This window comes from Notothenia rossii, assembly GCF_949606895.1.
Source record: "Notothenia rossii genome assembly, chromosome: 12".
In the NCBI taxonomy this organism is placed as follows: Eukaryota; Metazoa; Chordata; class Actinopteri; order Perciformes; family Nototheniidae; genus Notothenia; species Notothenia rossii.
In genome coordinates this window covers 23,412,221-23,429,575 of record NC_136911.1, presented here as the reverse complement: position 1 = coordinate 23,429,575, position 17,355 = coordinate 23,412,221, and the positions used below count along the sequence as shown (strand labels likewise).

At 40.7% G+C, this 17,355-nt stretch overlaps 1 protein-coding gene across 1 annotated transcript in view; it reads right to left on the bottom strand.

The window, feature by feature from the left end:
- Window positions 1-16,917, bottom strand: part of malrd1 (MAM and LDL receptor class A domain containing 1) — a gene marked incomplete at its 5' end in the record, with an annotated part of 62,303 nt that extends 45,386 nt beyond the window's left edge. Inside the window, 10 exons of the mRNA XM_079661857.1 lie at window positions 1,660-1,770; window positions 1,866-2,022; window positions 4,565-4,721; window positions 5,017-5,196; window positions 5,276-5,363; window positions 5,557-5,987; window positions 6,697-7,064; window positions 10,404-10,509; window positions 16,661-16,810; window positions 16,896-16,917. Coding sequence (XP_079517983.1) covers window positions 1,660-1,770; window positions 1,866-2,022; window positions 4,565-4,721; window positions 5,017-5,196; window positions 5,276-5,363; window positions 5,557-5,987; window positions 6,697-7,064; window positions 10,404-10,509; window positions 16,661-16,810; window positions 16,896-16,917 — 1,770 coding nt within the window. The remainder of the gene's footprint in view (window positions 1-1,659; window positions 1,771-1,865; window positions 2,023-4,564; window positions 4,722-5,016; window positions 5,197-5,275; window positions 5,364-5,556; window positions 5,988-6,696; window positions 7,065-10,403; window positions 10,510-16,660; window positions 16,811-16,895) is intronic.
- Between the last annotated feature and the right edge of the window lie 438 nt (window positions 16,918-17,355).

Here is a 17,355-nt window from a genome sequence, read left to right as displayed (position 1 = left end):
GCATCTTTCCCTCTTTACAGTATTTGGATCTGGGGATCAAACTACTGACCCTCTGATTGGTAGACGACCATTTAACCAATGAGAGAGTGGCAGTTTAACACCACTTTTACTTGGGGGGCCATCGCCCATTATTTTATGAGAGGGGACAAAGGAGACATTTTCCGTTGATAGTGTACAAAAAAATAAATAATGAACCCATTACAACTTCTTTGCCTCAAATGAAAGCCCAGTGTTTGCTGGTACAAGCTCAGTGTTATGAGGACACTAAAACCCTGCTGCCCTATTCAAATCACATTCTCTTAAGAATCAGGGGTTGATATTGCGTTGTAACATGAGAGCTGCTCAAGTGAGCGGAGCTATTCTGCAGACATTTGATGAAAAGGGCATTTGGACTCTAGCAAAGGTGCTGGAATGACCATCGGTGCATGTCTCTATCTTACAAAGGTTAATGTGCAGGAATTAAAATGTGTAAAGGTCGTGGTATTTTGGTCAAAGAGACGGCGTGACATTAAAGACCTCCTGTCACCGACCTGGGGTAACCTCACACACACACACACACACACACACACACACACACACACACACACACACACACACACACACACACACACACACACACACACACACACACACACACACACACACACACACACACACACACACACACACACACACACACACACACACACACACACACACACACACACACACACACACACACACACACACACACACACACACACACACACACACACACACACACACTCATTAGACTAAATTAGACTCAATCAATCAGTGTGTCTGCGAGTCCAATTTAGCTCGGTGTCACTGAAATGAGGCCAATTACAGTGATGTGACTGAGCTGTCTTTTTAGATTAGCGTCAATAATGTGAGTCACAGTGTGTTTTGGTTTGATGACACTGGAATACACAATGTTTTAAAGTTGTGAATAAGGCAAATGTACTTTTTCCAAGAGACTCTCCCAGCCTTTCCCCCCCATAGGGATGAATGGGGAATCGTTCTGAACCAAGCTCAAAATCACCCGACTTTGAAGTCATACTGATTCGCCATACTTTATCGTAGGTGAAAGATTAAACGTTTAAACAGCTCTCCAGACTCTCAGCTTTATTGGACTAAAAGGGTTTTATGATAGACTGAACAGTTCTCCTAAAAGCACAGTTTAAGTTTTGGTACATTTTCACTGTGTTTCAGATGTTACAATGGGTGTGTATGGGACGGAATGTTCGGAGTGATGACTTCAGAGGGTCTTTCAAATCCCCTGATCTTAAACCTGCTCTAAATGCCATAATATCCACACTTGTTCACATCATTTAAAATTATTCTAGAAGCTAAATGAGTCAGCGATGTCTCGATGCTATCATGATATCAAACTGACTTACAAATCTGGCACACAAGTGTCTTTGAATGACAAAAACTCTGGTGTTAAACTTCTGAATGAGACAGAGGATACCTTGTTGCTAGGCAATTTTCAAACTTTCTCAAACACCCTTTTAAAATAAAATAAAGCCAATGCCTCCATAACGCTGGCAATAAGAGCATCAGGGCCGACAACAAGTGGCGGTCACACAGCGAGGGGACGTTCTAGTTATAATTATTGATTAAAAACATTGATGATTTAAAATCCATTTGAGTACAGACCTGGAAGTTGTTTGCAATGCCTATAAACATTTCTCCTCGTCTCCATTTGTTCCCCTGATTTCCAGACTGAGACCAGACCTCATGAGTGGAGTTTCCGTACTTCAGCAGCACCTGTAGATAAAGACACAACAACATCAACAACAACAACAGATTCTGATGAAGTCCCTTCAACACGGATCAGTTTCTCCTGTTTTCCCTCCTCGTACCTGCAGTGATCCCACGGTGAACCCGCTCATGTGGTACCAGAAGACCAGAGTGCATTGTGGTCCGTTGGAGGTCATAACAGGTGTTTGGAGGTCGCTGGTTTGACCGTATCCTCCGTTTGAGCTGTCGGCGCACATGTACCATCCCTCTGGACCCCCGCTGGCAGAGAAACACGGAATGAAATCAGAATCAAGTCCAAACGTGAAAAGCTGCCACCTTATCCTCCTTTAGTGAGCTTCCACATGTCTTACTGTGTGTTGGTACTCCCAGTGAAAGCCTAGTTGCTCATACGTTGCATTAAGTCACAAGCTATCTCACTTTGCTTTCCAAATAATTAACTATTATTAGGTATCAACACTTAAACACTTACCACCTAGGTGATTAGTTTAACCAATTAACGCATACTTTAGGAGATGACAGGGATGTTTGGATCTGTGAGCTGCGAGCTTCATGAAACACACATCCACAATGTTTATATGAGTTAAGATACTACAGATACGTTTATTCTTTGACTATGTTTATTATCAGTTTGGAAACCAGAGCTAACAACGGTCTAATCAAAGTTATTGAGCTCGACTTCCAGCCAGCTTTAAACTGCCAATTACAATAACGTGTAATATGAGTTCTGCTGTAATTGCACTTAGTCTTTTTTATGCTTCACTTCTTTAATTTCTCACAAGACGTGCAGCTCTCCTTCGGGTTAAATAAGACTCCATTTCACTCATGCTGTATTGATCTGGGTTGCAGCAGAAGTGAGGAAGAGGAGGAGGAAGAGGAGGAGGTTATGAAGGAAGATATCGACTGTAATTCAGGCGGAGAAATGATCGTACTGAAACGTGATAGTCAGGGTGTGATTTTCTGCTCTCACTGGACTCAATAAAACGTAGATAAGGAAAATTAGGTCCGCTAAACTGCAGATTGGACGTGTTCATTTTGATTATAGTGAAGTAGAAAGGGATCAAATTGCTTCTCAATTTGCAAGGAATTGGACAAGTAGAAGTAGATACTCGCGTTTTAAAATACTCTGGTGAAAGTAGAAGTACTGACTAAACTTCTTTACTCAAGTCAAAGTAAAGTGGCTTTGAAATGTACTTCAGTAAAAAGTACCCATAACTAGCAGCTGTTTTAAAGAGTACCTGACCTCCCTTTATATTAATAGAACAATAATGTCATTGTTAGCTAATGAATGTTTCCATGCTGAACAACGGCAACATGACAACGTTTCCATTGGTCCCTCTTCTTTAGAGAAGACCAGGAAATGATGGATACACGGATCGTGTTCAAATCAATAGGCACGCAATGACTCTAAATAATAATGATCACGCCACCAAACACACATTCAGACTAAAGGAACCAGCCTGTTTGGAAAATGAGAGAAGTAGAAAGTACAGGTATTTGAGTTCAACATGTGAGAAGTAGAAAGTACAGGTATTTGAGTTCAACATGTGAGAAGTAGAAAGTACAGGTATTTGAGTTCAACATGTAAGAAGTAGAAAGTACAGGTATTTGTGTTCAACATGTAAGAAGTAGAAAGTACAGGTATTTGTGTTCAACATGTAAGAAGTAGAAAGTACAGGTATTTGAGTTCAACATGTGAGAAGTAGAAAGTACAGGTATTTGAGTTCAACATGTGAGAAGTAGAAAGTACAGGTATTTGAGTTCAACATGTAAGAAGTAGAAAGTACAGGTATTTGTGTTCAACATGTAAGAAGTAGAAAGTACAGGTATTTGTGTTCAACATGTAAGAAGTAGAAAGTACAGGTATTTGTGTTCAACATGTAAGAAGTAGAAAGTACAGGTATTTGTGTTCAACATGTGAGAAGTAGAAAGTACAGGTATTTGAGTTCAACATGTAAGAAGTAGAAAGTACAGGTATTTGAGTTCAACATGTAAGAAGTAGAAAGTACAGGTATTTGAGTTCAACATGTAAGAAGTAGAAAGTAAAAAGTCGTCAGAAAAATAAGTAGTGGAGTAAAGTACTGATACCAGAAACATGTACTGAAGTACAGTAACAAAGTATTTGTGCTCCACTTCTGTATTTGTCCCTCTCCTCCATCTCTCTCCTCTCTCTCCTCTCTCTCTTCTCTCCTCTCTCTCTTCTCTCTCTCTTCTCTTCTCTCTCTCTTCTCTTACTTCTCTCTCTCTCTCTTCTCTTCTCTCTCTCTTCTCTTCTCTTCTCTCTCTCTCCTCTCTCTCTTCTCTTCTCTTCTCTCCTCTCTCTCTTCTCTTCTCTCTCTCTCCTCTCTCTCTTCTCTTCTCTCTCTCTTCTCTTACTTCTCTCTCTCTCTCTTCTCTTCTCTCTCTCTTCTCTTCTCTTCTCTCTCTCTCCTCTCTCTCTTCTCTTCTCTCTCTCTCCTCTCTCTCTTCTCTTCTCTCTCGCTCTGACAGCCTTATGGTCCCTAAAAGTTTGTGTAATGTCAGGTTTTATTTTCCACTGGATGATTGGAGGGGTATCTTTTTGGCAGGGAGGTTTCTATATTTCAGGATCCTTCATGTTTTATATCCAGCAAGAATAAAACAAGAGGAATCTGAGAGTTACAGAATGTGCTGTGAGGAAATCAATCCATGAGTTCAACAGAGAGGTGAGAGGAGGATGTGTTTGTGGAACTAGACGTACACATCTCTTGAGCTTGTGTTGAATAAGTAGTGGAGTACTGATACCAGAACAATGTAGCTAAGTGCAGTAAGGAAGTATTTGTACGTGGTGTGGTCGTTGATGGGTCTGTGGCTCTGCTCTCCATCGTGGATGCTCTCTCCTTGGACCGGTGACCAGCGGAAAGCATGAGTGGAGACGAGAGAGGAGTCGTTGCTCTGCCAGCCGCAGGTGTCCCCTCCCTCGAAATCACAACGCTCCCTCACTGGAGGAAGAGGAAGAGGAAGAGGAAGGAGAAGAGGAAGGAGAAGGGTGGGAGACATTAGACACTGTGTGGTTAATACGCGGAATAAACAAGTCAGACAAAAAGTCAGAATTATGAGAAAGAAGTCAGAAAGATATTAAAACTGTGAGAAAAAAATCAGAATAAATTCAGATGGATTGATCTCCATAATCTTTGGTCTATATAATGTCAAGAGAAATAATGCCACAGATGGTCAGCTGGTGAATCGGTAGAGAGGGAAACATTACACACAGTGCAGTAAATATGAAATCTTTACCACAGTATAACTCGTCCGATCCGTCAGAACAATCCAGACTGAAGTCACACACGTTGCTGTCGGGAACACACTCTCTCAAACTCCCACAAGCAAACTGTCCATCAGGGCAGACGTGGGGCCGAACAGTGGGTGGGGGGGTCGTCACTGAAGGGGTCGTGGTGTTAGCATCCGGGAGATCACCTGGCGGAAAGAACGGCGGAAAACATTTATCTGACTTTTTTCCCATAATAGTATTATTGATGGAGTCATTTTTATTTACCGTCGTGTGGTTCACAGTCCAGGAAGGAGAGGTCATCGATGGCGATGTCTCCGTTAAAATCATCCCCGACGGTTCCTTCTATCACGATCTGACAAAGAGAAGAGGAGAGCAAGAGAGAGGCGATTTTAAGCTGTACTACATACACTTCATCTTGAGCAATTTGGACCTTTGCTTTAAGGGCAGAACATGTTGGAATTCTGGGGATGAAGTCAGGGGGAAAGTTGGAATTATAAATAAATAAAATCCCCACATGCCCCTGACCCTCTTCCCGCTGCAGTTACCTGGAAAGGCCTGGCGCTGGTCAGGTACAGGGTCTTCCGGTGCCAGAGGTTCCCCTGATCTCCGTATCGGACCCACAGCATGTGACCTCGACCCGAAGAGGCGGTCCTCATGAACACACCCAGGCAGAACACGTGGGACCCGAACATGTGGTAGTGGAACCGGAAGACGCAGTGTTTCCTTCCCCCCCGCTGCACGGTGGGTCTGAAAGCCCGGCTCAGCAGAACAGCAGAATCTTTGAACTCCTGAGGGCCCGAGGACTCGATGTAGAGGTAGTGTCCGGCGCTGGTTCCCAACGTGTGGTCCTTCCAGGGTCCGGTGTTCAGGGTGGGGGTCGGGCCCTGGATGAGGGTCCAATCAAACACGTCCCCTCCGCTCTGCTCCTGCTTCCAGCTGCAGAGGCCGTGCTCAAAACTGCACTGAAGCTCCGGAGCTGTGAGGGAAATGAACAAAGGCTTATTTGAATGAAGTTTAAAGAAGACACTGAGTGTTCCACTAAGAGGAGATCCAATTAGTCTTCACTTCGCCTGCCGCAGCTTCAAAGCCCCCCCCCCACTTCAACTTCTTTATCCACTTCTGATTCATCAACTATTACCACCTGTGTGAGGACATCAACTCTGCTTCAAATCAAGAACCCATTCTGATGGTTACCTTCAGCATCTGAGCAAACGGCAGCTTCATTTCAGCTTTCAAGACATTTCTCTCAATAATTACAACAGAATTCAGATTTCTAGATGGATTTGGAAAAGCCAAAATGTATCAGTACTTTCCCCCAACATTTCAGACTCTTTTGGTTCCAATTATAGACGAATATCGTTCAAATATAAATCACAAAGCTTTGAGTGCAGGTTTTGTTTGTTGTAAGTTGTTAGCTTGGATCCATCCATGGTTTGTTTTCATGTTAATGGCATTAGCTGATCATTAAAAAAGAACCCTTTAAAGCCCGTATGTACTGTTCATACTTATATACTTATATCTGTCATATGTTTATTCCTATATTATACTTTTGCACTTCCGGTCAGATGCTACTTCATCTCGTTGTCTCAATACTGTCAATAAAGTTGAATCTAGGCGTTTAAGGGAAAAACAAATAGCAGGCCCTCTTGAAGTGAAGAGCCTAAATACTGAATATTTAAACTCACAGCAGCCCTGCTCGTCCGAAGCGTCTCCACAGTCGTCCGTGAGGTCGCAGCGCTGCATCTGCTCCACACACGCCTTGCTCTCTGCGCAGTGGAAGTGTGTGTGAGCCGGACACTCCTTCACCGCAGGGGGCATGGAGCAGTTCCTGAAGGTCACGTCGTCCAGAGCGGAGACGCCGTCAAACACCCCGAGGCTGATCTTACCGAGGGCGATCTGGAAAGGCTTGGTGATGCGACCCAGCTGCACGGAGACGAGGTTCCACAGAGAACCCTGGTCGTAGAACGTCTTCCAGATCACCGTCTGGTTCTGCTCTCCGTCCATCCGGAGGTACATGCCCGCAGCGCCCACCGAGAAACCAGAGTTATAGTGCCTGGAGAGGAGGAAGGGCAGATAGAAAGTGCAGGAATGAGTCTTTAAAACCCAGAGATAACGGAGAAACCGGAGTCATAGTGCCTGGAGAGGAAGGACGGAGAGTATAATCAAAGAGAGTATCATTTGAAGTGACGGATATGCAGAAATGTGGGCTTTCTGTGCGCAGAGAGGTGCAGGGATGAGTCTTAAAACCCAGAGATAACGGAGACACTGGAGTCATAGTGCCTGGAGAGGAGGAAGGGGAGATAGGAAGTTACATTGAAGTGACAACTAGGCAGAAATGTGGGAGATTTTAATGTCTAGTTCCACAAACACATCCTCCTCTCACCTCTCTGTTGAACTCATGGATTGATTTCCTCACAGCACATTCTGTAACTCTCAGATTCCTCTTGTTTTATTCTTGCTGGATATAAAACATGAAGGATCCTGAAATATAGAAACCTCCCTGCCAAAAAGATACCCCTCCAATCATCCAGTGGAAAATAAAACCTGACATTACACAAACTTTTAGGGACCATAAGGCTGTCAGAGCGAGAGAGAAGAGAAGAGAGAGAGGAGAGAGAGAAGTAAGAGAAGAGAGAGAGGAGAGAGAGAGAAGAGAAGAGAGAGAGGAGAGAGAGAAGAGAAGAGAGAGAGGAGAGAGAGAGAAGAGAGAAGAGAGAGAGAAGAGAAGAGAGAGAGGAGAGAGAGAAGAGAAGAGAGAGAGGAGAGAGAGAGAAGAGAGAAGTAAGAGAAGAGAAGAGAGAGGAGAGAGAGAGAAGAGAAGAGAGAGAGAAGAGAAGAGAGAGAGGAGAGAGAGGAGAGAGATGGAGGAGGGAAGTATTGGAGTACAAATACTTTGTTACTGTACTTCAGTACATGTTTCTGCCAGTACTTTACTCCACTACTTATTTTTCTGACCACTTTTTACTTTGACTTCTCACATGTTGAACTCAAATACCTGTACTTTCTACTTCTTACATGTTGAACTCAAATACCTGTACTTTCTACTTCTTACATGTTGAACTCAAATACCTGTACTTTCTACTTCTTACATGTTGAACTCAAATACCTGTACTTTCTACTTCTTACATGTTGAACTCAAATACCTGTACTTTCTACTTCTTACATGTTGAACTCAAATACCTGTACTTTCTACTTCTTACATGTTGAACACAAATACCTGTACTTTCTACTTCTTACATGTTGAACTCAAATACCTGTACTTTCTACTTCTCACATGTTGAACACAAATACCTGTACTTTCTACTTCTTACATGTTGAACTCAAATACCTGTACTTTCTACTTCTCACATGTTGAACTCAAATACCTGTACTTTCTACTTCTTACATGTTGAACTCAAATACCTGTACTTTCTACTTCTTACATGTTGAACTCAAATACCTGTACTTTCTACTTCTCACATGTTGAACACAAATACCTGTACTTTCTACTTCTTACATGTTGAACTCGAATACCTGTACTTTCTACTTCTTACATGTTGAACTCAAATACCTGAACTTTCTACTTCTTACATGTTGAACTCAAATACCTGTACTTTCTACTTCTTACATGTTGAACTCAAATACCTGTACTTTCTACTTCTTACATGTTGAACTCAAATACCTGTACTTTCTACTTCTTACATGTTGAACTCAAATACCTGTACTTTCTACTTCTTACATGTTGAACACAAATACCTGTACTTTCTACTTCTTACATGTTGAACTCAAATACCTGTACTTTCTACTTCTCACATGTTGAACACAAATACCTGTACTTTCTACTTCTTACATGTTGAACTCAAATACCTGTACTTTCTACTTCTCACATGTTGAACTCAAATACCTGTACTTTCTACTTCTTACATGTTGAACTCAAATACCTGTACTTTCTACTTCTTACATGTTGAACTCAAATACCTGTACTTTCTACTTCTCACATGTTGAACACAAATACCTGTACTTTCTACTTCTTACATGTTGAACTCGAATACCTGTACTTTCTACTTCTTACATGTTGAACTCAAATACCTGAACTTTCTACTTCTTACATGTTGAACTCAAATACCTGTACTTTCTACTTCTTACATGTTGAACACAAATACCTGTACTTTCTACTTCTTACATGTTGAACTCAAATACCTGTACTTTCTACTTCTTACATGTTGAACTCAAATACCTGTACTTTCTACTTCTCACATGTTGAACACAAATACCTGTACTTTCTACTTCTTACATGTTGAACTCGAATACCTGTACTTTCTACTTCTTACATGTTGAACACAAATACCTGTACTTTCTACTTCTCACATGTTGAACCCAAATACCTGAACTTTCTACTTCTTACATGTTGAACTCAAATACCTGTACTTTCTACTTCTTACATGTTGAACTCAAATACCTGTACTTTCTACTTCTTACATGTTGAACACAAATACCTGTACTTTCTACTTCTTACATGTTGAACTCAAATACCTGTACTTTCTACTTCTTACATGTTGAACTCAAATACCTGTACTTTCTACTTCTCACATGTTGAACTCAAATACCTGTACTTTCTACTTCTCACATGTTGAACCCAAATACCTGAACTTTCTACTTCTTACATGTTGAACCCAAATACCTGTACTTTCTACTTCTTACATGTTGAACCCAAATACCTGTACTTTCTACTTCTTACATTTTGAACCCAAATACCTGTACTTTCTACTTCTTACATGTTGAACTCAAATACCTGTACTTTCTACTTCTTACATGTTGAACTCAAATACCTGTACTTTCTACTTCTTACATGTTGAACACAAATACCTGTACTTTCTACTTCTTACATGTTGAACACAAATACCTGTACTTTCTACTTCTCTCATTTCCCAAACAGGCTGGTTCCTTTAGTCTGAATGTGTGTTTGGTGGCGTGATCATTATTATTTAGAGTCATTGCGTGCCTATTGATTTGAACACGATCCGTGTATCCATCATTTCCTGGTCTTCTCTAAAGAAGAGGGACCAATGAAAACGTTGTCATGTTGCCGTTGGTCACCATGGAAACATTCATTAGCTAACAATGACATTATTGTTCTATTAATATAAAGGGAGGTCAGGTACTCTTTAAAACAGCTGCTAGTTATGGGTACTTTTTACTGAAGTACATTTCAAAGCCTCTTTACTTTGACTTGAGTGAAGAAGTTTAGTCAGTACTTCTACTTTCACCAGAGTATTTTTAAACACGAGTATCTGTACTTCTACTTGAGGAAAGGATGTCTGTACTCTCTGGAAATAGATGGAGAGAAACACAAAGACAGAGAGCAGACAGTGTGAAGAAGCTTTAGAAAAAGAAGCGACAGAGTGACTCTCACCAGAAGGTCATGGTACACCCGGAGGCCGACTGCTTGAACCAAGGTCCTCTGAGAACTGCTGTTGGATAAAGACTGCTGCTGTTCTTCAGAATGAACATGAAATGTCCTGCAGAAACACAGGAGGCATTAAATTCCCACCATGTAGTTCAGCCAGAAAGTGAATCACAGTTACAGACAATCAAGAAGAACATAATCTGCAAAACGCCCTCGCTCATTTCTGTTGTTCTGGATCAGTTTAATCCTCTCAGAAACATCCTTTCTCTTTGGGGGTTTTGGTGCACAACAGTGTAAAGTTTGTAAGAATCATGGGGTAAACTAACACATAATGAGGGTGAACAGGGCCGTGGGAAGTAGGGGTGCTGAGGGTGCTGCAGCACCCCCTGGTGGAGGACAGGGGATCTGCACTTCCACAATGTTAAATACAAATATAATACAAAAAAAATGAATTTTCAGCCCTGATGTAACAACATTCATAATTAAGTAAAGATAACACCCTTTTCACCCCGGTTACATTTTCCATTTGCCCTGTACGATGGGCGCTGTAGTGATGAAAGTGGGGGATGTTGGCTTAGCAGGCGCCCGCAGCTCACAGCCAGAGATAGAAAGAGAGAGAGAGAGAGAGAGAGAGAGAGAGAGAGAGAGAGAGAGAGAGAGAGAGAGAGAGAGAGAGAGAGAGAGGGGGTGCACCGGTACCGGCGGGGATTGTTGTTAGCTTCTGCTGCGCTAACGGATATAAGTAGATGTTTCTACAATAATGTGGAGGGAGAGTTCTTTCCTGTCAGACTGAGAGGCTCAGTGAGGTAAAGGACTCTGAGGGTTTAGATAGTTCAATTTAGTCGAAGTTATCTCAGCGGGTCTCAAACATTTTGATCACAATTTATGTAAACAAATATTTCCAAGGCACTCCTTTATAATTATTGGGATACATAAAAACAGGTTTGAAATCATTCCAATGTATACTATAGGACAGTGAACCAGAAATATTGTTTAAAACTGGAGAGATTTAAAAATATGCTAAATGTTAAGTGTTAAAATGAGATATAAATGAACCACAAAAATAAAACAAGTTAGCCTACATTTATTTGTTATTGGCTATGGTAGGTTATTGGATATGTTCACATACTTATTTGATTAATAAAATGCAAACCGATCTTTTTCACATGGGTGTTTCGAGTTGTATCCCCTAGATCAGTCTCTAGTGATTGGGCGCTCAAAGTGCACCAGATCGAAGCATTTTACTTTAAAATGTTAAAAAAAATCTTCCCGGGGGGGCACCCCAGGACCCCCCTAGAGGATGTGAGGTCAAGCCCCCAATTAAAACATGTTCATGCAATACTAAATACATTTGAAGCCTTTCTATATAATCTGTCCACCATGTCAATATGTTTCTCTGTTTGAAGTGTATTGGTCTGTTGTAGAGGTTTTTCATTGCCAGCTCAAATCTTGCCGGGCAGCAAATTGGTCAGAACCGGCCCTGGTGTCATCCCCACAGCCCCCCCATTTGAAACATGTTCCCACGGCTATGAGGGTGAACCACCTTTAAACTGAGCTGGGTTTAACTTCTGAAAAACTGCCAACAAAACAGGTCATAATGGATTAAAGTCATTGCTAACCCTACTGTATATCGCCGTAGAACATATTTTACAGTAATTTAATCCTTAACTTATTCTGCAATTTATATATAACAAGTGCTTTTACTTTATGCATAGAGTCATCAGCTTTATCAACCCTTTACTTGCAACTCTTAAGCTTTTTAAAGACTAGTTAGCATGTCATAAAGGTAGCTAACGTAAGCTAGCAAACTAGTTAGATAGATAGCCAACGTTATCTAGCTTGTGAAGTAGATAGCTAAAGTCATATGAGATTTTGGGCCATTTTCACAAGTAATCCTGTTAGTAACTATTTTTACTTGCCTGACAATCTCCAAATATATAATGTCCCTCCAAATCACACGGAGTTGTTGCTACTCTGCTTAGCAAGTTAGCTTTAGCGGGCCTTTAGCTTACTTTGTTTGTATTCCCGTTTGTGAGTCTATTTAATAACCCTCACTATTTCTGTGTGAAACAACACACTGAATGTACAGTTCATTAAAAAGGATATGTTTTGTTAACACAGAGAAAAAAGAAATACGAAGATTTATATAATGAATTTTAAACCCATCAGCTAGCTCGCTAATAGCAGCTTTTTGATAGCATCTTTTTGATATAGTAAAATACACAGCTTATGGGTTGAAATGTAAAAAACAGCTTCCTGTGTTAGCTAGATTATGACGTAGTATGTAGGTAAAATGATTATTATTATCAATTTTATTCTATTTCAATGTTGTTTTTTGTGGTTGAGGTCCTTTTTTTTGGTTTGTTTGTTTGTTTGTTTTGGTATTGTTGTTGACCCTGGTAGAATGGTCTCTTTTACTCCCTTAATCGTACATGTGAGGGTGTATGTATGTGTGCTTTGTGTATTTGACAATGTCACAAATAAATCATATATAAAAAAAGATGAGAAAGTGAAAAGTACATTTACATTGGAGTCCGTTTTCTGTGTTTTGGCGGTGTTTGTTCTGCACAGTACGAGGTGTTGAAGTTTAACTCAGCTTGAACACAACCAGAAACCTGCACATTGTTCTGAATCTTGAACGGTCACAGTTATATTCCAAACCCCCGAACAGATGCTACGTGTCATTTCACACAGACTGAAGCGTGTGAAGAAGATTCCCAGAAATATAACAGGGCCTTCAGTTCATCGTCTCCGAATCTGAGCGTCTTTCACAACAACAACAGATGGTGCTGCTATAAAAAACCTCTGTTATCAAATCCATTTACAGCCAGACTTCTTGGTAAATCCATAAATCCAACCCTAAAAATGGAGTGTTTTCTGGGAATGAGATTGAGAAAGTGGATATATTGATAAAAACCTAGCTTAGTATTGAGTATTCTAGAGAGGAATAGGGTGTTAATATGCAGAATGGGTACAGCGTCAATTTCCTTTCTATTATTCAGCTGGCTGAGAATCCTCCACGAAGAGCTTTATCTCTCATAACACACAGACCAGGGATTTTTCCACCCTTCCACGAAACCTTGATTCGACCCACAGATAATATTTGTATTTCTGACCAAACCCCCCGACACACAGATATCATCTTATCAGCTTTTTATAGAAGGACGATGGAATATTGCAGAGGTGGGAAGTAGTGGAGGACAAATACTTTGTTCAGTACATTTTTCTGGTATCAGTACTTTACTCCCCTACTTACTTTCTACTTCTTACATGTTGAACTCAAATACCTGTACTTTCTACTTCTTACATGTTGAACTCAAATACCTGTACTTTCTACTTCTTACATGTTGAACTCAAATACCTGTACTTTCTACTTCTTACATGTTGAACACAAATACCTGTACTTTCTACTTCTTACATGTTGAACACAAATACCTGTACTTTCTACTTCTTACATGTTGAACACAAATACCTGTACTTTCTACTTCTTACATGTTGAACTCAAATACCTGTACTTTCTACTTCTTACATGTTGAACACAAATACCTGTACTTTCTACTTCTTACATGTTGAACACAAATACCTGTACTTTCTACTTCTTACATGTTGAACACAAATACCTGTACTTTCTACTTCTCACATGTTGAACACAAATACCTGTACTTTCTACTTCTCACATGTTGAACACAAATACCTGTACTTTCTACTTCTTACATGTTGAACACAAATACCTGTACTTTCTACTTCTTACATGTTGAACACAAATACCTGTACTTTCTACTTCTTACATGTTGAACTCAAATACCTGAACTTTCTACTTCTTACATGTTGAACACAAATACCTGTACTTTCTACTTCTTACATGTTGAACACAAATACCTGTACTTTCTACTTCTTACATGTTGAACACAAATACCTGTACTTTCTACTTCTTACATGTTGAACACAAATACCTGTACTTTCTACTTCTTACATGTTGAACACAAATACCTGTACTTTCTACTTCTTACATGTTGAACACAAATACCTGTACTTTCTACTTCTTACATGTTGAACACAAATACCTGTACTTTCTACTTCTTACATGTTGAACTCAAATACCTGTACTTTCTACTTCTCACATGTTGAACTCAAATACCTGTACTTTCTACTTCTCACATGTTGAACACTAATACCTGTACTTTCTACTTCTTACATGTTGAACACAAATACCTGTACTTTCTACTTCTTACATGTTGAACACAAATACCTGTACTTTCTACTTCTTACATGTTGAACTCAAATACCTGTACTTTCTACTTCTTACATGTTGAACACAAATACCTGTACTTTCTACTTCTTACATGTTGAACACAAATACCTGTACTTTCTACTTCTTACATGTTGAACTCAAATACCTGTACTTTCTACTTCTCACATGTGGAACCCAAATACCTGTACTTTCTACTTCTTACATGTTGAACTCAAATACCTGTACTTTCTACTTCTTACATGTTGAACTCAAATACCTGTACTTTCTACTTCTTACATGTTGAACACAAATACCTGCACTTTCTACTTCTTACATGTTGAACTCAAATACCTGTACTTTCTACTTCTTACATGTTGAACCCAAATACCTGTACTTTCTACTTCTTACATGTTGAACTCAAATACCTGTACTTTCTACTTCTCTCATTTTCCAAACAGGCTGGTTCCTTTAGTCTGAATGTGTGTTTGGTGGCGTGATCATTATTATTTAGAGTCATTGCGTGCCTATTGATTTGAACACGATCCGTGTATCCATCATTTCCTGGTCTTCTCTAAAGAAGAGGGACCAATGGAAACGTTGTCATGTTGCCGTTGGTCACCATGGAAACATTCATTAGCTAACAATGACATTATTGTTCTATTAATATAAAGGGAGGTCAGGTACTCTTTAAAACAGCTGCTAGTTATGGGTACTTTTTACTGAAGTACATTTCAAAGTTCTTTACTTTTACTTGAGTAAAGAAGTTTAGTCAGTACTTCTACTTGAGTATTTTTAAACACGCGTATCTGTACTTCTACTTGAGTAGGATGTGTGTACTTCTATGTGATGCCCCTGTGGGTGCATCAGTAGAGAGGGTGTGGCTGTTCTGTATGTGCTGCATTGGCACCTTGATTACAGTAACTCAGGGCACCTGGGTCTCTCTGCTCCTCTCTGTGCTCTCTGCCTTTTCTCCTACAGGCACCCGGCTCTGATGAGTATATCCTCTCTCTTGGTCGTCCTCAGACGAGCCCTCCATCGTCGCTTCCAGTCATCCTGGTTCTCCATACATCTGGCCAGTTCATTGGTACTTTGTGCTCCTGCGTCGTTCTTGAGTACGTCCACGTATGTTTGTGCGGGACGTCCTCGTGACCGATGCCCGTGTGTTGGTTCCCACAGCACCAATTTGCCGGCTGGCAGCTCTTGATGCCTTTGGCAATGTCCTGCTAGTCTCATTCTCCTGGCTGCAATGTTCTCGCTCACCTTTGGTATTCCCTCGTACAGGATCTTGTTGCATGTACACTCCTGCTGATGTTAAGTACTGCTCGCAACATTCTGGTGTAGAATATGTCTAGAGACTTTTGCAGGGTTGGCTTCAGGGTCCAGCATTCACTGCCATAGAGGAGAGCAGACTCTACCGTTGCATAGAAGAAGCTGAGTTTGATTTGACGGGGGAGGTTGGAGTTCCATACACTGGTCATGCCGTTCAGGGCCCTCCATGCAAGTGCCTTCCTCACCTTAAGATCTTGCTCGGTTGAGTTGACCCATGAGCCCAGGTACTTGAAGTCCTTGACTTCTTTAAGCACAGTGCCACACATGCCACATATCCAGTGTCTATTTTGACGTGTTTGTGCAAATAAACACCTTTTTCTACCAGTTAATGTGCTGTGTCTCCCTTTTGTTGTGGCCTTCTGAGCTAGCTCGCAACATTCTACTTGAGTAAAGGATGTGTGTACTTCTACTTGAGTAAAGGATGTGTGTACTTCTACTTGAGTAAAGGATGTGTGTACTTCTACTTGAGTAAAGGATGTGCGTACTTCTACTTGAGTAAAGGATGTGTGTACTTCTACTTGAGTAAAGGATGTGTGTACTTCTACTTGAGTAAAGGATGTGTGTACTTCTACTTGAGTAAAGGATGTGCGTACTTCTACTTGAGTAAAGGATGTGTGTACTTCTACTTGAGTAAAGGATGTGTGTACTTCTACTTGAGTAAAGGATGTGTGTACTTCTACTTGAGTAAAGGCTGTGTGTTTACCTTCAGTGCTGTTGGTGGAGTGGTCCAGGATGGTAGTCTGAAGGAAGTCTGGAGGAACTTCCTCAGAAGAACCTCTAACCCAATCAAAACCATCGCCGAGTGTGAGCTCGGACCATCCACAAGATCCACCCTCAAAGTCACAATCAGAGGCTGAATGAGCAGAAAAAGAGAACATTATTTATATTATTTGGAGACATATTTATTTAATAAAGGCTAAAAAAGAGTCTTTGTTTACTCCTGGAATATAGTGACATCATTATGGACCGTCACGCTCCTATTGGCTCGCGCTCCAACAAATTGTACGTGATGGTTGACCAATCACAACAGAGCTACTTTAAAGTAGAGACACTACATACTGATATACACCTGAACATCAGCAGAAGAGGACTCTTTAAAGTAGAGACACTACATACTAATATACACCTGAACATCAGCAGGAGGGGACTCTTTAAAGTAGAGACACTACATTCTGATATACACCTGAACATCAGCAGGAGAGGACTCTTTAAAGTAGAGACACTACATACTGATATACACCTGAACATCAGCAGGAGAGGACTCTTTAAAGTAGAGACACTACATACTGATATACACCTGAACATCAGCAGGAGAGGACTCTTTAAAGTAGAGACACTACATACTGATATACACCTGAACATCAGCAGGAGAGGACTCTTTAAAGTAGAGACACTACA